At 43.3% G+C, this 18,550-nt stretch overlaps 1 protein-coding gene across 2 annotated transcripts in view; it reads left to right on the top strand.

Annotated features, from left to right (window-relative positions):
* LOC132830158 (importin subunit alpha-7) overlaps nucleotides 1–18,550 on the top strand; it is a 105,053-nt gene that overhangs the window by 41,310 nt on the left and 45,193 nt on the right. For both annotated transcript variants that reach the window (XM_060847690.1, XM_060847689.1), the window contains one exon: nucleotides 17,160–17,254. In XM_060847690.1, the coding sequence (XP_060703673.1) occupies nucleotides 17,160–17,254 (95 nt within the window). The remainder of the gene's footprint in view (nucleotides 1–17,159; nucleotides 17,255–18,550) is intronic.

Below are 18,550 nucleotides of genomic sequence, written 5' to 3'. Positions count from 1 at the left end.
TAGTTTAATAAATTACATTCCATGATTAACTTGATGCAGAGAAAGGGGGGAAGAAAGCATTCTTTTGTAACTAATCTTTGTATTCATCAGAACATATTCGCTTCCAGTAAGAGGGCAGCCTTTTGCGTCCTTGTGAAGTCTCCAGCCAGTTCCTTATTTTATTCATGGAATACGGGTCTTGCTGGAAACGCCAGCATTAATTGCCTAGAAAATTGCCTGTAAACTGCAGGAATGTGCACATGTGCAGCTGCTCCAACTAGTGTCAGCATTGATTTCGGTTCCAGAATTCTTTGCTGTGCATGGGCAATGGTGATTGCCTATCCCCAGTTTTGCCACACTTCAGTTCTCCTTTTTCCTTCTAGATAGTGAATGTTACTGCTTTAGTAGTGTTATGATAGTCCACATTTATCACTTTCAAATTTTAACATCAGTCATTTCAATGGTATGCTGGATGCCTTTGGACTAAAACCATGTTTTAAAAATGGATACACGCTGACCTAAAATTGTTGCTGTGATTGAGATACATGGAATAAACAAAGACTTCTGTACTTAAATTAACGAAACAAGTCAGTGCCAAAAGGTTGCATCTTCTGTTTTAATTTTTTTGTTATTCATTGAGGGGATGTGGGCTTTGCACGTTGGACTAGCAATTATTGTTTTCCTCGCCATCCCATCAGCATTCTGCTGAGACCATTCGATCCGCAACTCCCTCGTTAGGTCCATGACCCCCGCCAATCCACCCTCCATTCCTGGCACCATCGCTTGCTGCCGCAAGAGGTGTGAAATCTGCGTCCAGAACTCCCCCACCTCTATCCAAGGTCCCAAAGGATCCTTCCACATCCGACAGATTTTTCTGCACATCCAAACACCTCATCTACTATGTCTGTTCCCCTCAATTGGTTTCCCCTACACTGGGGAGACAGGACACCAACTTGCGTAACGTTTCAGAGAACACCTCCCGGGCACCTGCACCAAACAACTCCACTGCCCTGTGGCCAACCACTACAATTCCCCCTCACACTCAGCCAAGAACATGCAAGTCCTGGGCCTCCTCCACCAAATCCTAGCCACCCAGCTCCTGAAGGAAGAACACCTCATCTTCCGCCTTGACCCTCCAACCATACAGCATTGACATTGATTCCACCAGTTTCCTCCTCCCCCTCCCACCCTGCAACTCAGCACTGTTCTCTTCAACTGTCCTACTTGTCCATCTCCCCACCTAACTGCTCCACCCTCTACATTGACTTATCATCATCACACCCCACCTGCACCTACCTATCACCTTCCCAGCTACCTCCCTCCCCACCCCCAGTCTCAGCTCACCCACCGCCCACATTCATGATGAAGGGCTTATGCCCGAATGCTGCCTGACCTGCTATGCATTTCCAGTGCCACATCTTTCAACTCTGATCTACAGCATCGGCAGTCCTCATTTCGTCCAAGATTTGATGAGACCACACATAGAAAAGTACAGCACAATACAGGCCCTTCGGCCCACGATGTTGTGCTGAGGAGTGGCTCAGTGGTTAGCACTGCTGCCTCACAGCGCCAGGGACCCGGGTTCAATTCCAGCCTTGGGCAACTGTCTGTGTGGAGTTTGCACATTCTCCCTGTGTTTGCGTGGATTTCCTCCGGGTGCTCCAGTTTCCTCCCACAGTTCAAAGATGCGCTGGTCAGGTGAATTGGCCATGCTAAATTGCCCATAGTGATAGGTGCATTAGTAGGGAGTAGGTGACTGGGTCTGGGTGAGTAACTGTTCGGAGCGTCGGTATGGACTTGTTGGGCCGAAGGGCCTGTTTCCGCACTGTAGGGAGTCTAATCTAATCTAATCTAATCTCATCTAAAATAACCTAACCTATGCATCCTCAATTCACTGCTGTCCATATGCATGTCCAGCAGTCACTTAAATGTCCCTAATGACTCTGCTTTCACCACCACCGCTGGCAGCGCATTCCATGTGTTCACGACTCTGCATAAAGAACCGACGTCTGACATCTCTATACCTTCCTCCTAACACCTTAAAACTATGACCCGTCATGGCAGTCAATCCTGCCCTGGGAAAAGTCTCTGGCTATCAACTCTATCTATGCCTCTCATTACCTTGTACACCTTGATCAGGTCACCTCTCTTCCTCCTTCTCTCCAGAGAGAAATATCTGAGCTTAGTCAACCTCTGTTCGTAAGATAAGCCCTCCAGTCCAGGCAGCAACCTGGGAAACCATCTTTGCACTCTCTGCAAAGCCTCTGCATCTTTCTTGTAATAGGGTGACCAGAACAGGACACAACATTCCAATATTGGTCTCACCAGGGTTTTGTAGAGTTACAGCAAAACCTTGTGTCTCTTAAACTTGATTCCCCTGTTAATGAAAGCCAAAACACCATATGCTTTCTTAACAACCTTATTCACTTGGGTGACAACTTTGAGGCACTTGAGCACCATGATCTCACTGTTCCTCCACACTGCCAAGAATCCTGTCTTTAATCCTATATTCAGCATTCAAGTTCGACCTTCTAAAATGCATCACTTCACATTTATCCAGGTGGAACTCCATCTGCCATTTTTCAACCAAGCTCTGCATCCTGTTTATGTCACGCTGCTTCTGGATTAGTGGTGCTGGAAGAGCACAGCAGTTCAGGCAGCATCCGAGGAGCAGTAAAATCAACATTTCAGGCAAAAGCCCTTTATGTTTTATGCTCCTCGGATGCTGCCTGAACTGCTGTGCTCTTCCAGCACCACTAATCCAGAATCTGGTTTCCAGCATTTGGAGTCATTGTTTTTACCTATGTCACACTGCAGCCTGCAACAGCTCTTGATACTATCAACTGCACTTCCAACCTTTGTGTCATCTGCAAATTTACTAACTGAGCCCTCAACCTCCTCCTCCAAGTCATTTATAAAAATTACAGAGCAGAGACCCAAGAACAGAATCCTGCGGGACACCACTCACTACTGACCTCCAGGCAGAATACCTTCCATTTACAACCACTCTCTGCCTTCTGTCAGCCAACCAATTCTGAATCAAGAGAGCCAAATCTCCCTGTATTCCATACCTCCTGACTTTATGAATGAGCCTTCCTACTTTGAGGAAACTTATCAAATGCCTCGCTGAAGTCCATATACACCCCATCCATTTCCCGACCTTCATCAACCTGTCTCATCACCTCCTCAAAGAACTCAGTAAGATCTGTGAGGCATGACCTGCCCCTCACAAAGCCAAGCTGATCGCTTTTAATCATGCTATACTATTTCCAAATAGTCATAAATCCTATCCCTCAGAATTCTTTCCAAAACCTTGCTGACCACAGACATAAGACTGACTGGTCTGTAATTGCCAGGGATTTCCCTATTACTCTTGAAAAGTGGAGCAACATTCACCTCCCTTCAATCTTCCTGTACAACGTCCATGGAGAGAGAGGAAGCAAAGATCTTGGCCAGAAGCTTAGCCATCTCCTTTCTCGCTTCTCGGAGCAAACTTGGATAAATCTGGTCTGGCCCTGGGGACTTATCAATCTTAATGTTGCCAAACTTTCCAGCACATCAACTTGTTCAATCTCGATGTGTTCAAGCCTGTTTCCTAGCTCCTCAAATTTCTTATTCACAACAAGGTCCCTTTCCTTTCATGAAAACCGAAGCAAAAATCTCATTTAGGGCTTCGCCTATCTGCTCAGACTCCACGCACAAGTTCCATACACTATCCCTGACCAGCCCTACCTTCTCCGTGATCATTCTCTTATTCCTCAAATATGAATAAAATGCCTTTGGGTTCTCTCTAATTCTTCCAGCTAAGCCTTTTTCATGCTCCCTCCTAGCTCTCCTCAGTCCATTTTTGAGTTCCTTTCTAGTAAGCCTGTAATCTTCTAAAGCTGATCTAGATCCTTGCTTCCTCCACCTTACATAAGCTGCCTTCTTCCTTTTGACGTGAAGCTCCTCTGTTCTCATCATCCAAAGCTCCTTAATCTTACCCTTCTTGCCTGTCTCAAAGGACCAAATTTGTGCATCACTTGCAACAACAGCTTTTTAACCAGTTTCCACATGTCTGCTGTGCCCTTTCTGTGGAACAATTGCTCCCACTCTGTACTTCCCAACTCTTGTCTGATAGTGTCATAATTTCCTTTTTCCCAATTAAATATCTTCCCATGGTAACTGCTTTCCCTCTCCATGGTTATGGTAAATTTGAGGTAGTTGTCACTGTCACCAAAGTGTTCTCCCACCGCGAGATCTGACACCTGTCCTGGCTCATTGCCATGCACCAAATCCAAATTGGCCTCTCCCCTCATCGGTCTGTCTACATACTGAGTTAGGAAACCCTCCAGAACACACCTGACAAAAACGGCTCCATCCAAACCATCTGCACTAAGGAGGATCCAGTCAATATTGGGAAAGTTGAAGTCACCCATAACAACAACCCTGTTACATTGGCAGATTTTGGAAAAATGCGAATCTATGAATTCTTCGATCTCCCAACTGCTATTAGGGGGTCTGTAGAAAACCTCCAATGATGTGGGTACTCCCTTGCTGTTCTAACTTCCACCCATACTAACTCAATAGGCAAACCTTCCTCGACAACCTTCATTTCTGTAACTGTGATGCACTCTCTGACGAGCAATGCTATACCGCCTCCTCTTTTTCTCCTCCCTCCTTGTTCTTGTTAAATGTTCTGAACCCTGGAACATCTAGCAACCATCCCTATCCCTGTGAAACCCATGTCTCAGTTATGGATACAATAACATAGTTCCAAGTACTGATCCATGCTCTAAGTTCATCACTCTTTAACTCCTTGCGTTAAAGCAGACACAACTTGATCGCTCCCTTTGTTTCATCACATGAAAAACCTCCCTGATAGATTCACTACATTCTGTCACTACCCCATCTACAACTGCCCGCCTCTCAGATATGTATCTCTGGTTCCCATCCCCTGCCAAACTAGTTTAAACCCTCCCGAACCACAGGAGCAAATCTCCTACCCGGGACATTTGTGCCCCTCCAGTTTGGGTGCAACCCATCCTTCATCAACTGGTCCCATCTTCCCCAGAAGGCATCCCAATGGTCCAAATATCTGAAGCCCTCCCTCCTGCATCAGCTGCACAGCCATGTGTTAAGCTGCACTCTCTGCCTATTCCTCACCTCACTATGTCATGGCATTGGTAGCAAACCTGAGAACATTACTCATCCTGCACTTCAGTTTCCAACCTAGCTCTCTGTAGTCACTTTTCAAATGCTCAATCCCTTTTCTGGCTATGTCATTGGTACCGATATGTACTACGATTTCTGGCTGTTCACCCTGCCCCTTCACAATCTTGTAAACCTGGTCAGCGACATCCCAGACCCTGGAACCGGGGAGGCAACATACCTTCCAGGAGTCCATTCCTGCCCACAAAGCCTCCTGTCAATACGTCTACCTATTGAGTCACCTACCACTAGCGCTTTTCTATTCTCCTCCCCTTCCCTTCTGAGCCACAGTGCTAAGCTCAGTTCCAGAGGCCTGACAACTATGGCTTTCCCGTGGTAGGCTGACTCTGCCAGCAGTATCCAAAATGGTATACTTATTACTGAGGGGAATATTCACAGGGGATCCCTGCTCTGTCAGTTCCCTTTCCTCCTCTTGACTGTGTGACCCAGCTGTTCTTATCCTGTGTCTGAGAAGTGACATTTCCCTGTCCATCCTCTCAATGTTCCCCTCAGCCTCCCGGATGATCTGCAGTTCATCCAGCTCCAGTTTTCTAACTCGGTTTTCGAGGAGCTGGAATTGGGTTCATGTCCCGCAGATGAGGCCAGTGGAGACATGTGTCGTGTCCCTCACCTGCCACATTCTGCAGGAGGAACATGCAACTGCCTTTTTCAGCCATACCCCACTAATCTAAAAGCCCACAATGGACTAAACAAGGAAGAGGGAAAAAAGAAAAGAAAACCTGAAGAACTTATCGAGTTTACAGACTCTTATTAAGGTTTGGGGAGTTGGGTGGGAGGGAGGCCTATACGGTTTAGGGTCTCGGGTTTAACTCTCACCTACTTAAAAAAAATCACTTCTCCTTCCAGGCAGCCCTTGCCTCTCTCTGCCCTCACTCCTCACCACTTTGTAAAAAAATGGAAGCCCAACTCTCTAGGTAAGTCCTTTTTTTAAGTGGGAAAGCTTACCCTTCCTGGCAGCCCTCTTTTCTCTCTGCCCTCTCTCCTTGCCGCTCTGCAAAAAATGGAGCATCTTGAGCAGTTTTGGTCCCTTTATTTAAGAAAAGGTATTTCAGTGGAGGCAGTTCACAGAAGATTCACTTGGATGATCACTGGTAGGGAGGGATTGTTCTATAAGCAGGTTAAACATATCAAGTCTCTATTCATTGGAATTGAGAAGTGATCTGATTGAAACATACAGGATTCTTAAGGGACTTGTAGGGTACATTTTCCCTTAAGGGAGAGTCTAGGACCAAATAGCGTCATCTCAGAATTAAGGGCAGCCAATTTAAGACCTAGATAAGGAAGAATTTCTTCTCTCAAACTGTTGAGCGTCTTTGGAACTATGCCCCACAGCTCTCTCTGGTAAGAAGTCCTTATGTATATTTAAGACTGAGATATACAGATTCTTGATCAGTAAGCGAATCATGGGTTATGGGGAAAAGAGTAGGAAAATGGACGTGAAGAGTATTGAAACAGCCATGATCCAATTGAATGGTGGACCAGGCTTGAGGGGCTGAATGGTTTACTCCTGTTCCTATTTATAGATAGAATCATCTATTTCTTATGGACTTCTGTTGTGTACACAAAAAGCAAGCCAAATCCAACTTGACCGATTATCATTCCATCCGTCTACTCAATCAACAATTTCATTCCTTTTCTGAGACTTTTTAGCAGTTTGATGCAACTAGTTACATTCTGCCTATTTTTCCTTCTAGGCAGACCTCCAGAGGTCTAAAACTGGAAGGCTACATGTCAGCATGCCAACCTGTATGCAACCACACATCTGTGCAGTCTAGGGGGAATGTTGTAACTGAGTGGCATGCTAGACCGTTTGATTTGATTTATTATTGTCACATGTACCAAGGTACAACGAAAAGTATTATTTTGTGTGCTAACCAGACGTAAGTTTAAGGTGAAAGGGGAAAGATTTAAAAAGGACCTGGAAAGTAACTTTTTCACACAGGGTGGTGCATGTATGAATGAGTTGCCAAAGAAAGTGGTGGAGGTGGGGGTACAATTAGAAAATTTAAAAGACATTGTTGCGTATTTTAATAGGAAGTGTTTGGAGGGATAAGAGCCAAATTCTGGCACATGGGGCTGTCAGATTGGGATGTCGAGTTGGTGCAGATGAGTTGGACTGAAGGATCTGTTTTCATGCTGTATGGCTCGATAACTCTCTGGCTCCAAATCATACCTTATATAAATACATCAGGGTAATAGAACAGAATGTGGAATATGGTGTTACAGCTACAGAGAAGTGCAGAGAAAGATCACCTCAAACATATACAAGGTCTATGTGGAAGTCTGATAATAGCAGGGAAAAAGTTGAAAACGTTGACGCAGCAGGAAGTATAGACTGAGTCAATGGAAGACTGGCTGTTGTTTGTGATGGACTGGGCTGCATTCACAACTGTCTGTAACTTTTTGCAGTTTTGGTTAGGGAATTGTCATACCAAGCTGCAATGCATCTGGGTAGGCTGCTTTTTATGGTGAATCTATAAAAATTGGGAGGAGACATTGTGGACATACTGAATTTCCTCAGCCTTCTGAGGGACAGAGATGTTGGATGTGCTTTTTGACTGTAGCATCGACGTGGATGGAGCAGGATAGATTGTGGGTGATATTTATTCCTAGAGCTTGAAGCTCTCGACCACCTCCACCTCCACCTCAGCACTATTGATACAGGGACATGTCCTCCATTCAACTTTCTGAGGTCAGTGACCTACTCCTTCATTTTGTTGACATTAAGGAAGAGATTGCTGTCTTTACACCATGCCACTAAGATCTCCATCTCTTTCTTGTACTCTGGCATGTCATTGTTTTGAGATCTGACCCACTATGGTGGTATCATCAGCAAATTTGTAAATGGAGTAGAGCTGAATTTGGCCACAGGATATTTAAGAAACAACCAAATTTCCCACTACTTCAATTGTATCACATGCTGGGAGATGAAAGACTGTGTTACCCAGCTTTGAAAGACAGTGAAATTATCTGAATACAGACTGAACTACATTTGAAGCAGCATCTTGTTAGAGCAGCAGAGAGAAGATAAATGGATTTACAAGCAAGAACTGGAAGGATCACACTCTTATTCCCATTTTTAACATTTTGAGACAAGCACCCAGTGTTACAGTACTGGAAATCAAGTCCCAGTACTGGAAATCAAGTCCCACTACTCTGAAAGTTGTCTCAAAGTTGAACTCCTTTCAAAGTATGTAAAGTTTCCCAATTTACTGACATTCAGATCGGTATCTTGTTCAGGCTGTGCAGAACAAAAATGACTATTTATTAAAAGTAATCAAAGTCTTAAAAGTATTGAAACCTTATTTAAAGTAAGAGTCTCACTATAGTTAAACATTTATGAATCTTCAGCATGTAATATTACTAATTAAAATTCTAATCCCCTTATAAATTTCCCCATTACATGCACAGACCAGCAATTAGAGGGGAAAAACTGGCAAGACTTCAAAAACTTTTCTCCCCAGGTACTGTAATAGAGATGATTTTTATGACTTCTCTGGCCAGTAAATTGCTTTAAATGTCTCTCTCCAGGTACTTCCACTGTTTCATAAGAAACATAAGACGGATGGTCCCCTTATAAAAGGTTTCTGACTTATTAGTTAAAACTCACAGACAACAGCTGTGGCAGGATAGATAAACTGGTTTTCTTCAGGCTTACAGTTAAATATAGAATAGAGAGCTGGGAAAGAACTGAATATTTCTTTCTCATTCTGTGATTTGTTCCCAGCTTCACACTGTTACAAAGCCATAGTCATACTGAATGAAAACAGACCCTTCAGTCCAACCTGTCTGTGCTGACATGCTAATCTGACCTAGTCCCATTCGCCAGCATTTGGCCCATATCCCTCTAAACCCTTCCTATTCATGTACCTATCCAGATGCATTTCAAATGTTGTAATTTTACCCACCTCCACCACTTCCTCTGACAGCTCATTCCATGCACATGGCATCTGCTTAATAAAGTTACATCTAGTTTTGGATTCTTCCACACAAGGAAAAAGATCTTGGCTACTCACGTATCCATGCCCCTTAAAATTTTATAAACCTCTATAAGGTCACCCCTGTGCCTCTGATGCTTCAGGATGAGAACCAGTCACAATTGTTGACAGACAAAAAGGTCTCTGTCATTGATAGTCCATAGACAACTCAATTTCTTGCCGACCAAAGCTGCATGTGTATACCCACTTGGCTCCAAATTGTCTGCTGCTTAGCTTCAATCATGCTCGTTCAAACAAGGGTGGCACAGTGGCTTAGTGGTTAGCACTGTTGCTTCGTGGTACCAGGGACCCAGGTTCGATTCCAGTCTTGGGCAACTGTCTGTTTGAAGTTTACACAAACTGCTTGAGTTTCCGTCAGGTGCTCTGGCTTTCTCCCACAGTCCAAAGATGTGCAGGGTTGAGAGTGTATTGCTGGAAAAGCACAACAGGTCAGGCAGCATTCGAGGAAATCAGCTCTTCCTGATGAAGGGCTCTGGCCCGAGACGTCGATTCTCCTGCTCCTTGGATGCTGCCTGACCTGATGTGCTTTTCCAGCAATACACTCTACTCTGATCTCCAGCATCTGCAGACCTCACTTTCCCTTCCAAAGCTGTGCAGGTTAGGTGGATTGGCCATGCTGAAATTGTCCATAGTGTTCAGGCATGTGTAGGCCAGGTGGATTAACCGGGTCGATGTGAGGTTATGGGATACGGTGCGAGGTACTGGGTCTGGGTGAAATGCTCTTCAGAGGGTCAGTGCGAACTCGAGCCAAATGGCTTCATTCCACACTGTAGGGTTTCTAGTTGTTTATATATTGTGCATAATGGGTGTCAGGTTACTTGCTTTCAAAACTAGTGACCCTCTCAGGCATTGATTTTAAAACAGCTCTTTCTCGCTTCAGTCCCCGGTTTGTGAAAAGGAAAATATTAGAAAATAGTCCAAACACCAGTGAGAAAGCAAATTGGGAAGATATTTGTGTAGATTACAACCAGTCTCTGATGTACACTTGTAGCTGCAGTGGTTTGTTATGGATTCTCCAAGAAGTTTGCAGTCAATAATAATACTCCAGAATTTGATGGTGAAGGATTTAACAATGGTAATGATGTTGAAAGTCATTTGGGGATAATTGGAGTCTGTCTTGTTGGAGGTGATCATTGTGCCTCGAGTGTTGCCTGTATCTAGCTCCCTGTAGATATCAACTGCTTCATTACCTGCTGATAATTGGACACTGCAATCATTAAAGAGTATAGAGGGAGTGTCATTGAGGTAGCCAAAGGCAGTCAGCCCGTGACAACAAGGCAATATTTGATGGAATGTGGCATCAAGGACCCCGAGCAATACTATTGCCAATAGAAAAGCAGGGATGTGTGGGTGAGGTGGATCTTCAAGGTTTGCGTAAAGATTTGTAGCTCTGGTACTGGTTGCCGTAGCTGTGGGTATGTTCACCAAGCTGGGAAGTGTGATCAAAAATATACACTGGACTATCAACACCGTGCTCACAGGGATCAAATTTTTGAGAGAGGAGGAAACTAACAACCAAATTCCATTCCTGGATGTAATGGCAGAAAGAACACAGAACTGTGAATGCACAACAGAAAAGCCATACACGCTGACCAGATCCTGGACTACATCAGCAACCACCCAAACACAGAAGAGAAGCTGCATTCGGACCTTGTTCAAAAGGGCTACAACACGCTACAGCAAGCCCAACCTTTATAGAGGCATTTTACTTCTCTTTTAAGTCTTTGCCAAGTCTTTGCTATCCCCACAACTTCATCCACAAATGCCCAGCAGACAAATAATGCAACAAGGACATGTCACAACCTAACACACTAGCCACGCTACCTTAAATAAAAAACATCTCTGAGCTGACAGCCAGTATTCTCCGACCACTCGGATTCATGACAGCCCATAAACTGACAGCCACGCTCAGACAATTACTCACCAGAACAAAAGACCCTATGCCCAGCCATGTGCAAACAAACTTAGTTGACAAGATTCCGAGCAAAGACTGCATGAAACATTATACAGGGCAGACAGAAAACTAACAATTCACATCCATGAGCATCAACTAACTACTAAATGCCACAACCAGCTGTTCCTGGTTAGCCATACACATAGACGACAAGAACCACAAATTCGACTGGAACAGCACAACAATAATAGGAAAAGCTGAACAGAGGACAGCCAGAGAATTTCTACAGGCATGGTACTCGTCCATGGACTCCATCAGTAAATGCATTGACTTAGATCCGCTATACCAACCACTGCAATGAACAACCAGAACTGGCAACCAGAAGCAGCAGGAACAAAACCAAATAAATTCCAGAAGAGACAGTACAATATCAATTCACATTAGACTCCAAAGCACTTAGGATGTCACCTAGAAAGGGGACAAAATGTCTACCAATCAACTTCCCAGCTCGGAGAGCTACAGGGTGGAGATCCTTCCACTGTTTGAAGTCATACCTGACAAAAAAAAATGAGTGTTGTAATTCTTAGAGGTCAGTCATCTCAGCTACAGGGCATCTCTGCAAGCAATCCTCACGGATTTCTTGGAGATCCTCTCTGACCAATTTGAGTTTTTTTTGAAAAGGTGGCTAAACATATTGATAATGGTAGTACAGTTGATGTGCTTTACATGGACTTCAGTAAGGCATTTAGCAAGGTCCCACATGGAAGGCTGTTCCCAAAGGTAACGCAGCAAGGACGTGGAATCTAAGGCAAGTTGACAAATTGGATCAAAATTGGTTTACAACTCAGAGGGAAAAAATGATGGTGGAAGCCTGAGACCGGTGATGTCCCACAGGGATCAGTACTGGGACCATTGGAGTATGTACATTAATGACTTGGATATGAATGTAGAGGATATGATTAGGAAATTTGGTGATGACATGAAAATTGGTGGTGGTAGTGAGCAGGGAGAATTTGGTTACAGTCTACTATTGATCAGCAGATAAATTGATCAGCAGTGGCAGATTTAATCCCAATAAGTGTGAGGTGAAGGATTTTAAGACCATGAGACATAGGAGCAGATGTTAGACCATTCAGTCCATCGAGCCTGCTCCACCATTCAATCTTAGCTGATAAGTTTCTCAACCCCATTTTCTCACTTTCTTCCCATAACCCTTGATACTCAATCTATCTATCTTAGTAAGGATGCCTGCCTTGAAGAAGTTTTCCTTCTCTCTCTACAAGAATCTCAGGGAGTCCCTCTTCCACTGCAACTCCCAGGTTATCTACTTTCTCCCCACCCCCACCCTCCTCTAGCTTATCTCTCCACCCTTCAGGCTCTCTGCCTTTATTCCTGATGAAGGGCTTTTGCCCGAAATGTTGAGTTTACTGCTCCTCGGATGCTGCCTGAACTGCTGTGCTCTTCCAGCACCACTAATCCACTATCTATCTTAGTATTAAATACAATAAATGACCCGGCCTCCAGATCCTTCTGTGGCAATGAATTCCATAGATTCACCACTCTCTAGCTGAAGATGTTTCTTCTTACCTCTGTTCGAAAAGGCTTTCCTTTTACTCTAAGACTGTGCCCTCTGGTCCTAGTCTGTCCAGGCCATTCAGTATTCTGTATGTTTCAATTAGATCCTCCCTCATCCTTCTAAACTCCATCAAGTATAAACCCCAGAGTCCTTTAACGTTCCTCATATATTAAGCTTTTCATTCCTGGGGCCATTCTCGTGAGCCTCCTCTGAAAATGCTTCAGGGCCAGTACATCCTTCCTGAGATATGGAGCCCTAAACTCCACACAGTACTTGAGACGTCTAATCAGGGAAGGATATGCACAATGAATATTAGACCCCTGCGGAGTACTGAGAAACAAACGGACCTTGGTATACAAGTCCATAGATCCCTGAAGGTGTCAGCACTGATAGACAGAATGATGAAGGAGGCAGCATTTGGGATGCTTGCCTTCATTAGCTAGGGCATAGAAATAGAAGTGAGGAAGTCTTTTTAGAGCTCAACAGAGCATTGGTTAGGTCATGGATGGAATGCCATATGCAGTTCTGGTCGCTACGTTGTCAGAAGGACGTGATTGAAATGGAGAGGGGAGAGAGCAGTTTTACCAGAAAGTTGCGTGGGATGAAAAGCCTCCTTTTTGCAGAGAGAAATGGATAGGCTGCGTTTGTTTTCCTTTGAGTACAGGAGGCTGAAGGGGAATCTGATTCAGATACACAAAATTCAGAGAGGTATAGACAGGACACTGTTATGAAGATGTTTACCCTGTGTCATAACAATACATTTATAAAAGTTTCTAAGATGGGTTAAGTTTAAGCTAAACAAAGAAAATTACAGCACAGGAACAGGCCCTTTGGCCCTTCACGCCTGCGCCAATCCAGAACCTCTGCATAAACCTGTAGCCTATTTCCTTAGGATCTGTATTCTTCTGCTCCCTGTCCATTCATGTATCTGTCTAGATACATTTTAAATGACGATATTGTGGCCGCCTTTACCACTTCTGCTGGCAACATGTTCCAAGTACCCAACACCCTCTGCGTAAAGAACTTTACACGCATATTTCCCTTAAACTTTTCACCCCTCACTTTGAACTCGTGACTCCTAGTAATTGAGTCCCCACTCTGGGAGGGAAAAAGCTTCTTGCTATCCACCTTGTCTACACCTCTCATGATTTTGTAGACCTCAATCAGGTCCCCTTAACCTCCATCTTTCTAATGAAAATAATCCTAATCTACTCAATCTCTCTTCATAGCTAGCGCCATCCATACCAGGCAACATCCTGGTGAACCTCTTCTGCACCCTGTCTAAAGCATTCACATCCTTCTGGTAATGTGGTGATCAGAACTGTACACAGTATTCCAAATGTGGCCAAACCGAAGTTTTATGCAACTGTAACATGACCTGCCAACTCCAGTACTCAATACCCCATCCGATGAAGGAAAGCATGCCATGTGCCGCCTTGACCGCTCTACTGACCTGTGTTGTTACCTTCAGGGTACAATGAACCTGAAGACCCAGATCTCTCTTTACATCAATTTTCCCCAGGACTTTTCCATTCACCATACAGTTCGCTTTTGAACTGGAACTTCCAAAATGCATCATCTCACATTTGCACTGATTGAACTCCATCTGCCATTTCTCTGTCTAACTCTCCAATCTATCTGTATACTACTGCATTCTCAGACAGTCCACTTCACTATCTGCTACTCCACTAATCTTCGTGTCATCTGCAAACTTGCTAATCAGATCTTTTATGTATATCACAAACAACAGTGGTCCCAATACGGATCCCTGTGGAACACCACTGGTCACAGTTCTCCATTTTGAGAGACTCCCTTCCACTACTACTGTCTGTCTCCTGCTGCCCAGCCAGTTCTCTATTCAATTAACTAGTGTAACCCTGGACTCCATGCGACTTCACTTTCTCTGTCAATTTACCATGGGGGACCTTATCAAATGCCTTACTGAAGTCCATGTATATGACATCTACAGCCCTTCCTTCATCAATCAAGTTTGTCACTTCCTCAATGAGGAGTATATGTTTTAGGGGAGACCTGAGGAAAATTATTTTTACCCAGGTACCTGGATAAAAATAATTTTCTTATTCATTTGGCTGAACTGGTCCTCATCCTCAGCAATTTCTCCTTCGAATCCTCCCACTTCGTCCAGATGAAAGGAGTAGCCATGGACACTTGCATGGGCTCCAGCTATGCCAGTGTCTTTGTCGGCCACGTGGAACAGTCCATCTTCCCTAGTTAGACCGGCGGCACACCCCCCCCCCACTTTTCTGCTCATTGGGTTGGAAGTGTGGAGCTGGGTCAGATAATTTCCTGATTTGTTGTTAGAACTTTTTGATAAGGATCAAGCTAGACACTTGACATTGTGGTAGTTATTAAGTGACTGGGAGAAAGTGAGGACTGCAGATGCTGGAGATCAGAGCTGAAAATGTGTTGCTGGAAGAGCGCAGCAGGTCAGGCAGCATATAAGGAGCAGGAGAATCGATGTTTCGGGCATGAGCCCTTCTTCAGGAAGGACTGTCAACAGTTATTAAGTGACTGTCAACTGAGGGACCTCTTGCCTCTTACCTTAAATCTATGCCCCCTAGTCATTGATCCCTTCACCATGGAGAAAAGTTCCTTCTTGTCCATCTATTCATGTCCCTTGTAATTTTATGCATCTCATGTTCCGCCTTCGTCTTCTCTGCTCTAAGGAAAACAACCCCAGTCAAAGAAAATCTAGATTTATCACACATAAAATGATACAAAATCATAAACTACTTTATGCTGTGTCAGAACTAAAAGTAATGGTCTTGCTACAAATTTTAAAAATCAGCCCTTTTACCCTCAAATACCTTACAGATACTCAAACCTCAATGAAGGGTTATCCTTCTTCCATTTTAAAATCCATTGTTTTGTGGGCATGGCTGTACTTGAATCTTCTGCATTCACTTGATCTATCTCGTTCAGTTAATGGCTCATCACAATACCGTGAAACAGCTAATGTAGGTTCTATTATTAAAATTGATTGCTTAAGTTCCTCTTCCATAGACCTTTTTCTGGAGCTTTCTAATTGTCAGAGTAACCATTTCGGGACTTCTTTTCTTCTGCCTGGTAGCTCTGTCTCAGACCTGTTCTCTCTGACTGACAGAATCTGCATTGAGAAAAACTCTCTGGTTTGTCTTCCTGTTCTGTCCTCCTAAACAAACTAGTTTCTGTGTCTCATTTTTTATTAAATTCTTCTCACTGGCTTTCCTTTTAAAACCTAATTTAAAAATGTTATGTTAAAACATTTCCAGTCAACCTGGCACCACTCTAAGAACTCAAATGTAATTAAGTCCTTATCTTAAAGTAAATTTTGAAATATAAATCAAATTTTAAAATATGGATGGTTATGTCCACTTTGGAATCCAGTTTTTCACATCTGCACCGAGAAGGCAATGGCTTTGTGTTATAATCACTAGACTATTAGTCCAGAAATGTTCTGGGGACCCAGTTCAGATCACATCATGGTAGATTATTGAGTTTAAATTCAATAGAAATCTGGAGTTGAGTTGAATGATGTCCATGAAGCCATTGTCGATTGTTGCAAAAGTTTATCTCATTCACTAATTTCCTTTAGGGAAGGAAATTGCCATCCTTAACTGTTCTAGGGTACATGTGATTCCAGAGCCCCACTAAAGTGATTGATTGGTTCTTCACTTGCCTGGCCTAGCCAGAAATGCTTCCTGTGAATGTATTAAAAAAAAACTATATAGTTACAACCTTTTCCTTCATTGTGCATGTGTCTTTATCTTCAGCATGGCAACCTTGTATCAGAATACTCTTTGTTCTGATATCCTTTAACTCTAGAGTTTTGCATCCTGGTAATTCCAATAGTTCAAATCATTGTTACAAGTCCTTCAGTTATTCAGTCCATTGGTCCTTCAATTTATTAGCCCTCACAAAAGAATCAATCGACTCTGATTGAGAGAGGTTTTCTCTTCTGCAGCCAGCTTTCTCTCCAATCTAACTGGCTTTGCACACAGAATCACAAACCTATATTTGACTTGAGCTTTTATTTCGTTTATCATTTGTCTCCCAAGCAACTTTGTGACGTGATGATTTATTGGAAACCGTGTGCTTCATCAGAAATCAAATTTGAAGGAAACCTTATTTTTTTAGAAGGATTATTGCCTCAAGATAAGTTTTATTTTCTTTTGAGGTGCATGGGCCATCACAATATATTTACAGACTGAAGATTTGCAATATAATTTCAACATCAGGTCCAAATTCAGTGAAAAGATATTAGATACTTCAAATCAAACACCATTGTGTGCTTTTGAATTTTGAGAGCTGTTATTCAAGGAAAATAGCATAGATGTTTTAAAAATATTTGCACAATGCTTTTCTTTTTTTCTTAAATTGAGTACATTGTGTAACAGTTGCTTTAAAAGTTCGAATTGCATACATTTTTCTCTTTTAAAAATACTCCTGTTTAAAAGCCACAACTTGTTTTGTTTTAATGAAATCTTATGTTTCTTTTTAGAGCCAAATCCTCCTATAGATGAAGTAATCAACACATCTGGTGTTGTAGAAAGATTTGTGGAATTCTTGAAAAGAAATGAGAATTGTACACTACAGGTAAATCTTTTGATATTATTCTTTGTTAGCTATTGTATTTGTTGGTTAGAAGCCAGATGGCTCTGTGGCTCAGAAGGGAAGGGGAGAAAATAGGAAAGCAATAGTGATAAGAGATTCAAACGGTTAGAGGAACAGACAGCAGATTCTGTGGTTGCGAACGAGACTCCCAGGTGGTATGTTACCTCCCGGGTGCCAGGATCAGGGATGTTTCAGATTGAGTTTGCAGAACTCTTAAGGGGGAGGGAGAGCAGTCAGAAGTTGTGGTACAAATCCATACCAGTTACATAGGTCAGGAAAGGGATGAGGACCTGAAAAGTGAATATAGGGAGTTGGTTGGAAGCTAAAAGGCAGGACAAGCAGAGTAGTAATCTCAGGATTGCTACCAGTGCCATGGGCTAGTGAGGCTGTGAGCAGAGTGTGAGTGCAGATGAACACGTGGCTGCAGGGCTGGTTTAGGAGTGAGGGATTCAGATATGTGGACCATTGGGATACATTCTGGGGTAAGTGGGACATGTACAAGGAGGACGGGTTGCACCTGATCTGGAGGGGCACCAATACGCTGGGCATGAGGTTTGCTAGAGCTCTTCAGGAGGGTTTGGCAAGGCAAAGTTTCAGTCAGTGTGATAAGTTGAAGTGTGTTTATTTTAATGCAAGATGTTTCGGGAATAAGGGTGATGAACTTGGAGCATGGATCAGTATGTGGAACTATGATGTTATGACCATTACAGAGACTAGGATATCACAGGGGCAGGAATGGTTGTTGAATGTTCCAGGGTTTAGATGTTTCAAAAAGGAATGAGGAGGGGCTGGAGATAAAAGAGGTGGAGGACTGGCATTGCTAATGAGGGATAGTATCACAGCTATAGAAAGGGAGGTAGTCAAGGAGGGTTTGCCTACAGAGTGAATATAGGTGGAAGTCAGAAACAGGAAAGGAGCAGTCACTTTATTGGGAGTTTTCTACAGACCTCTCCAATAGCAACAGAGACATGGAGAAGCAGATTGGGAGGCAGATTTTGGAAAGGTGCAGAAGTAACAGGGTTGTTATCATGGGTAACTTCAACTTCCCTGATATTATTTGGAGCCTTCTTAGTTCAAATAGTTTAGTTTTTGTCAGGTGTGTCCAGGAAGAATTTCTGACTCAATATGTAGTTATGGCCTCCCCTCTGGTCGGCCTATTTGATTTGGTGCTTGGCAACGAAACATGCTAGGTGTCAGATCTCTTGGTGGGAGAGCATTTCGGTGGTAGTAATCACAACTCCTTAAACTTTACTATGGTCATGGAGATGAATAGGAGCA

This window comes from Hemiscyllium ocellatum, chromosome 30, assembly GCF_020745735.1.
Source record: "Hemiscyllium ocellatum isolate sHemOce1 chromosome 30, sHemOce1.pat.X.cur, whole genome shotgun sequence".
Lineage (NCBI taxonomy): Eukaryota > Metazoa > Chordata > Chondrichthyes > Orectolobiformes > Hemiscylliidae > Hemiscyllium > Hemiscyllium ocellatum.
This window is presented reverse-complemented; position numbering and strand designations above follow the sequence as displayed.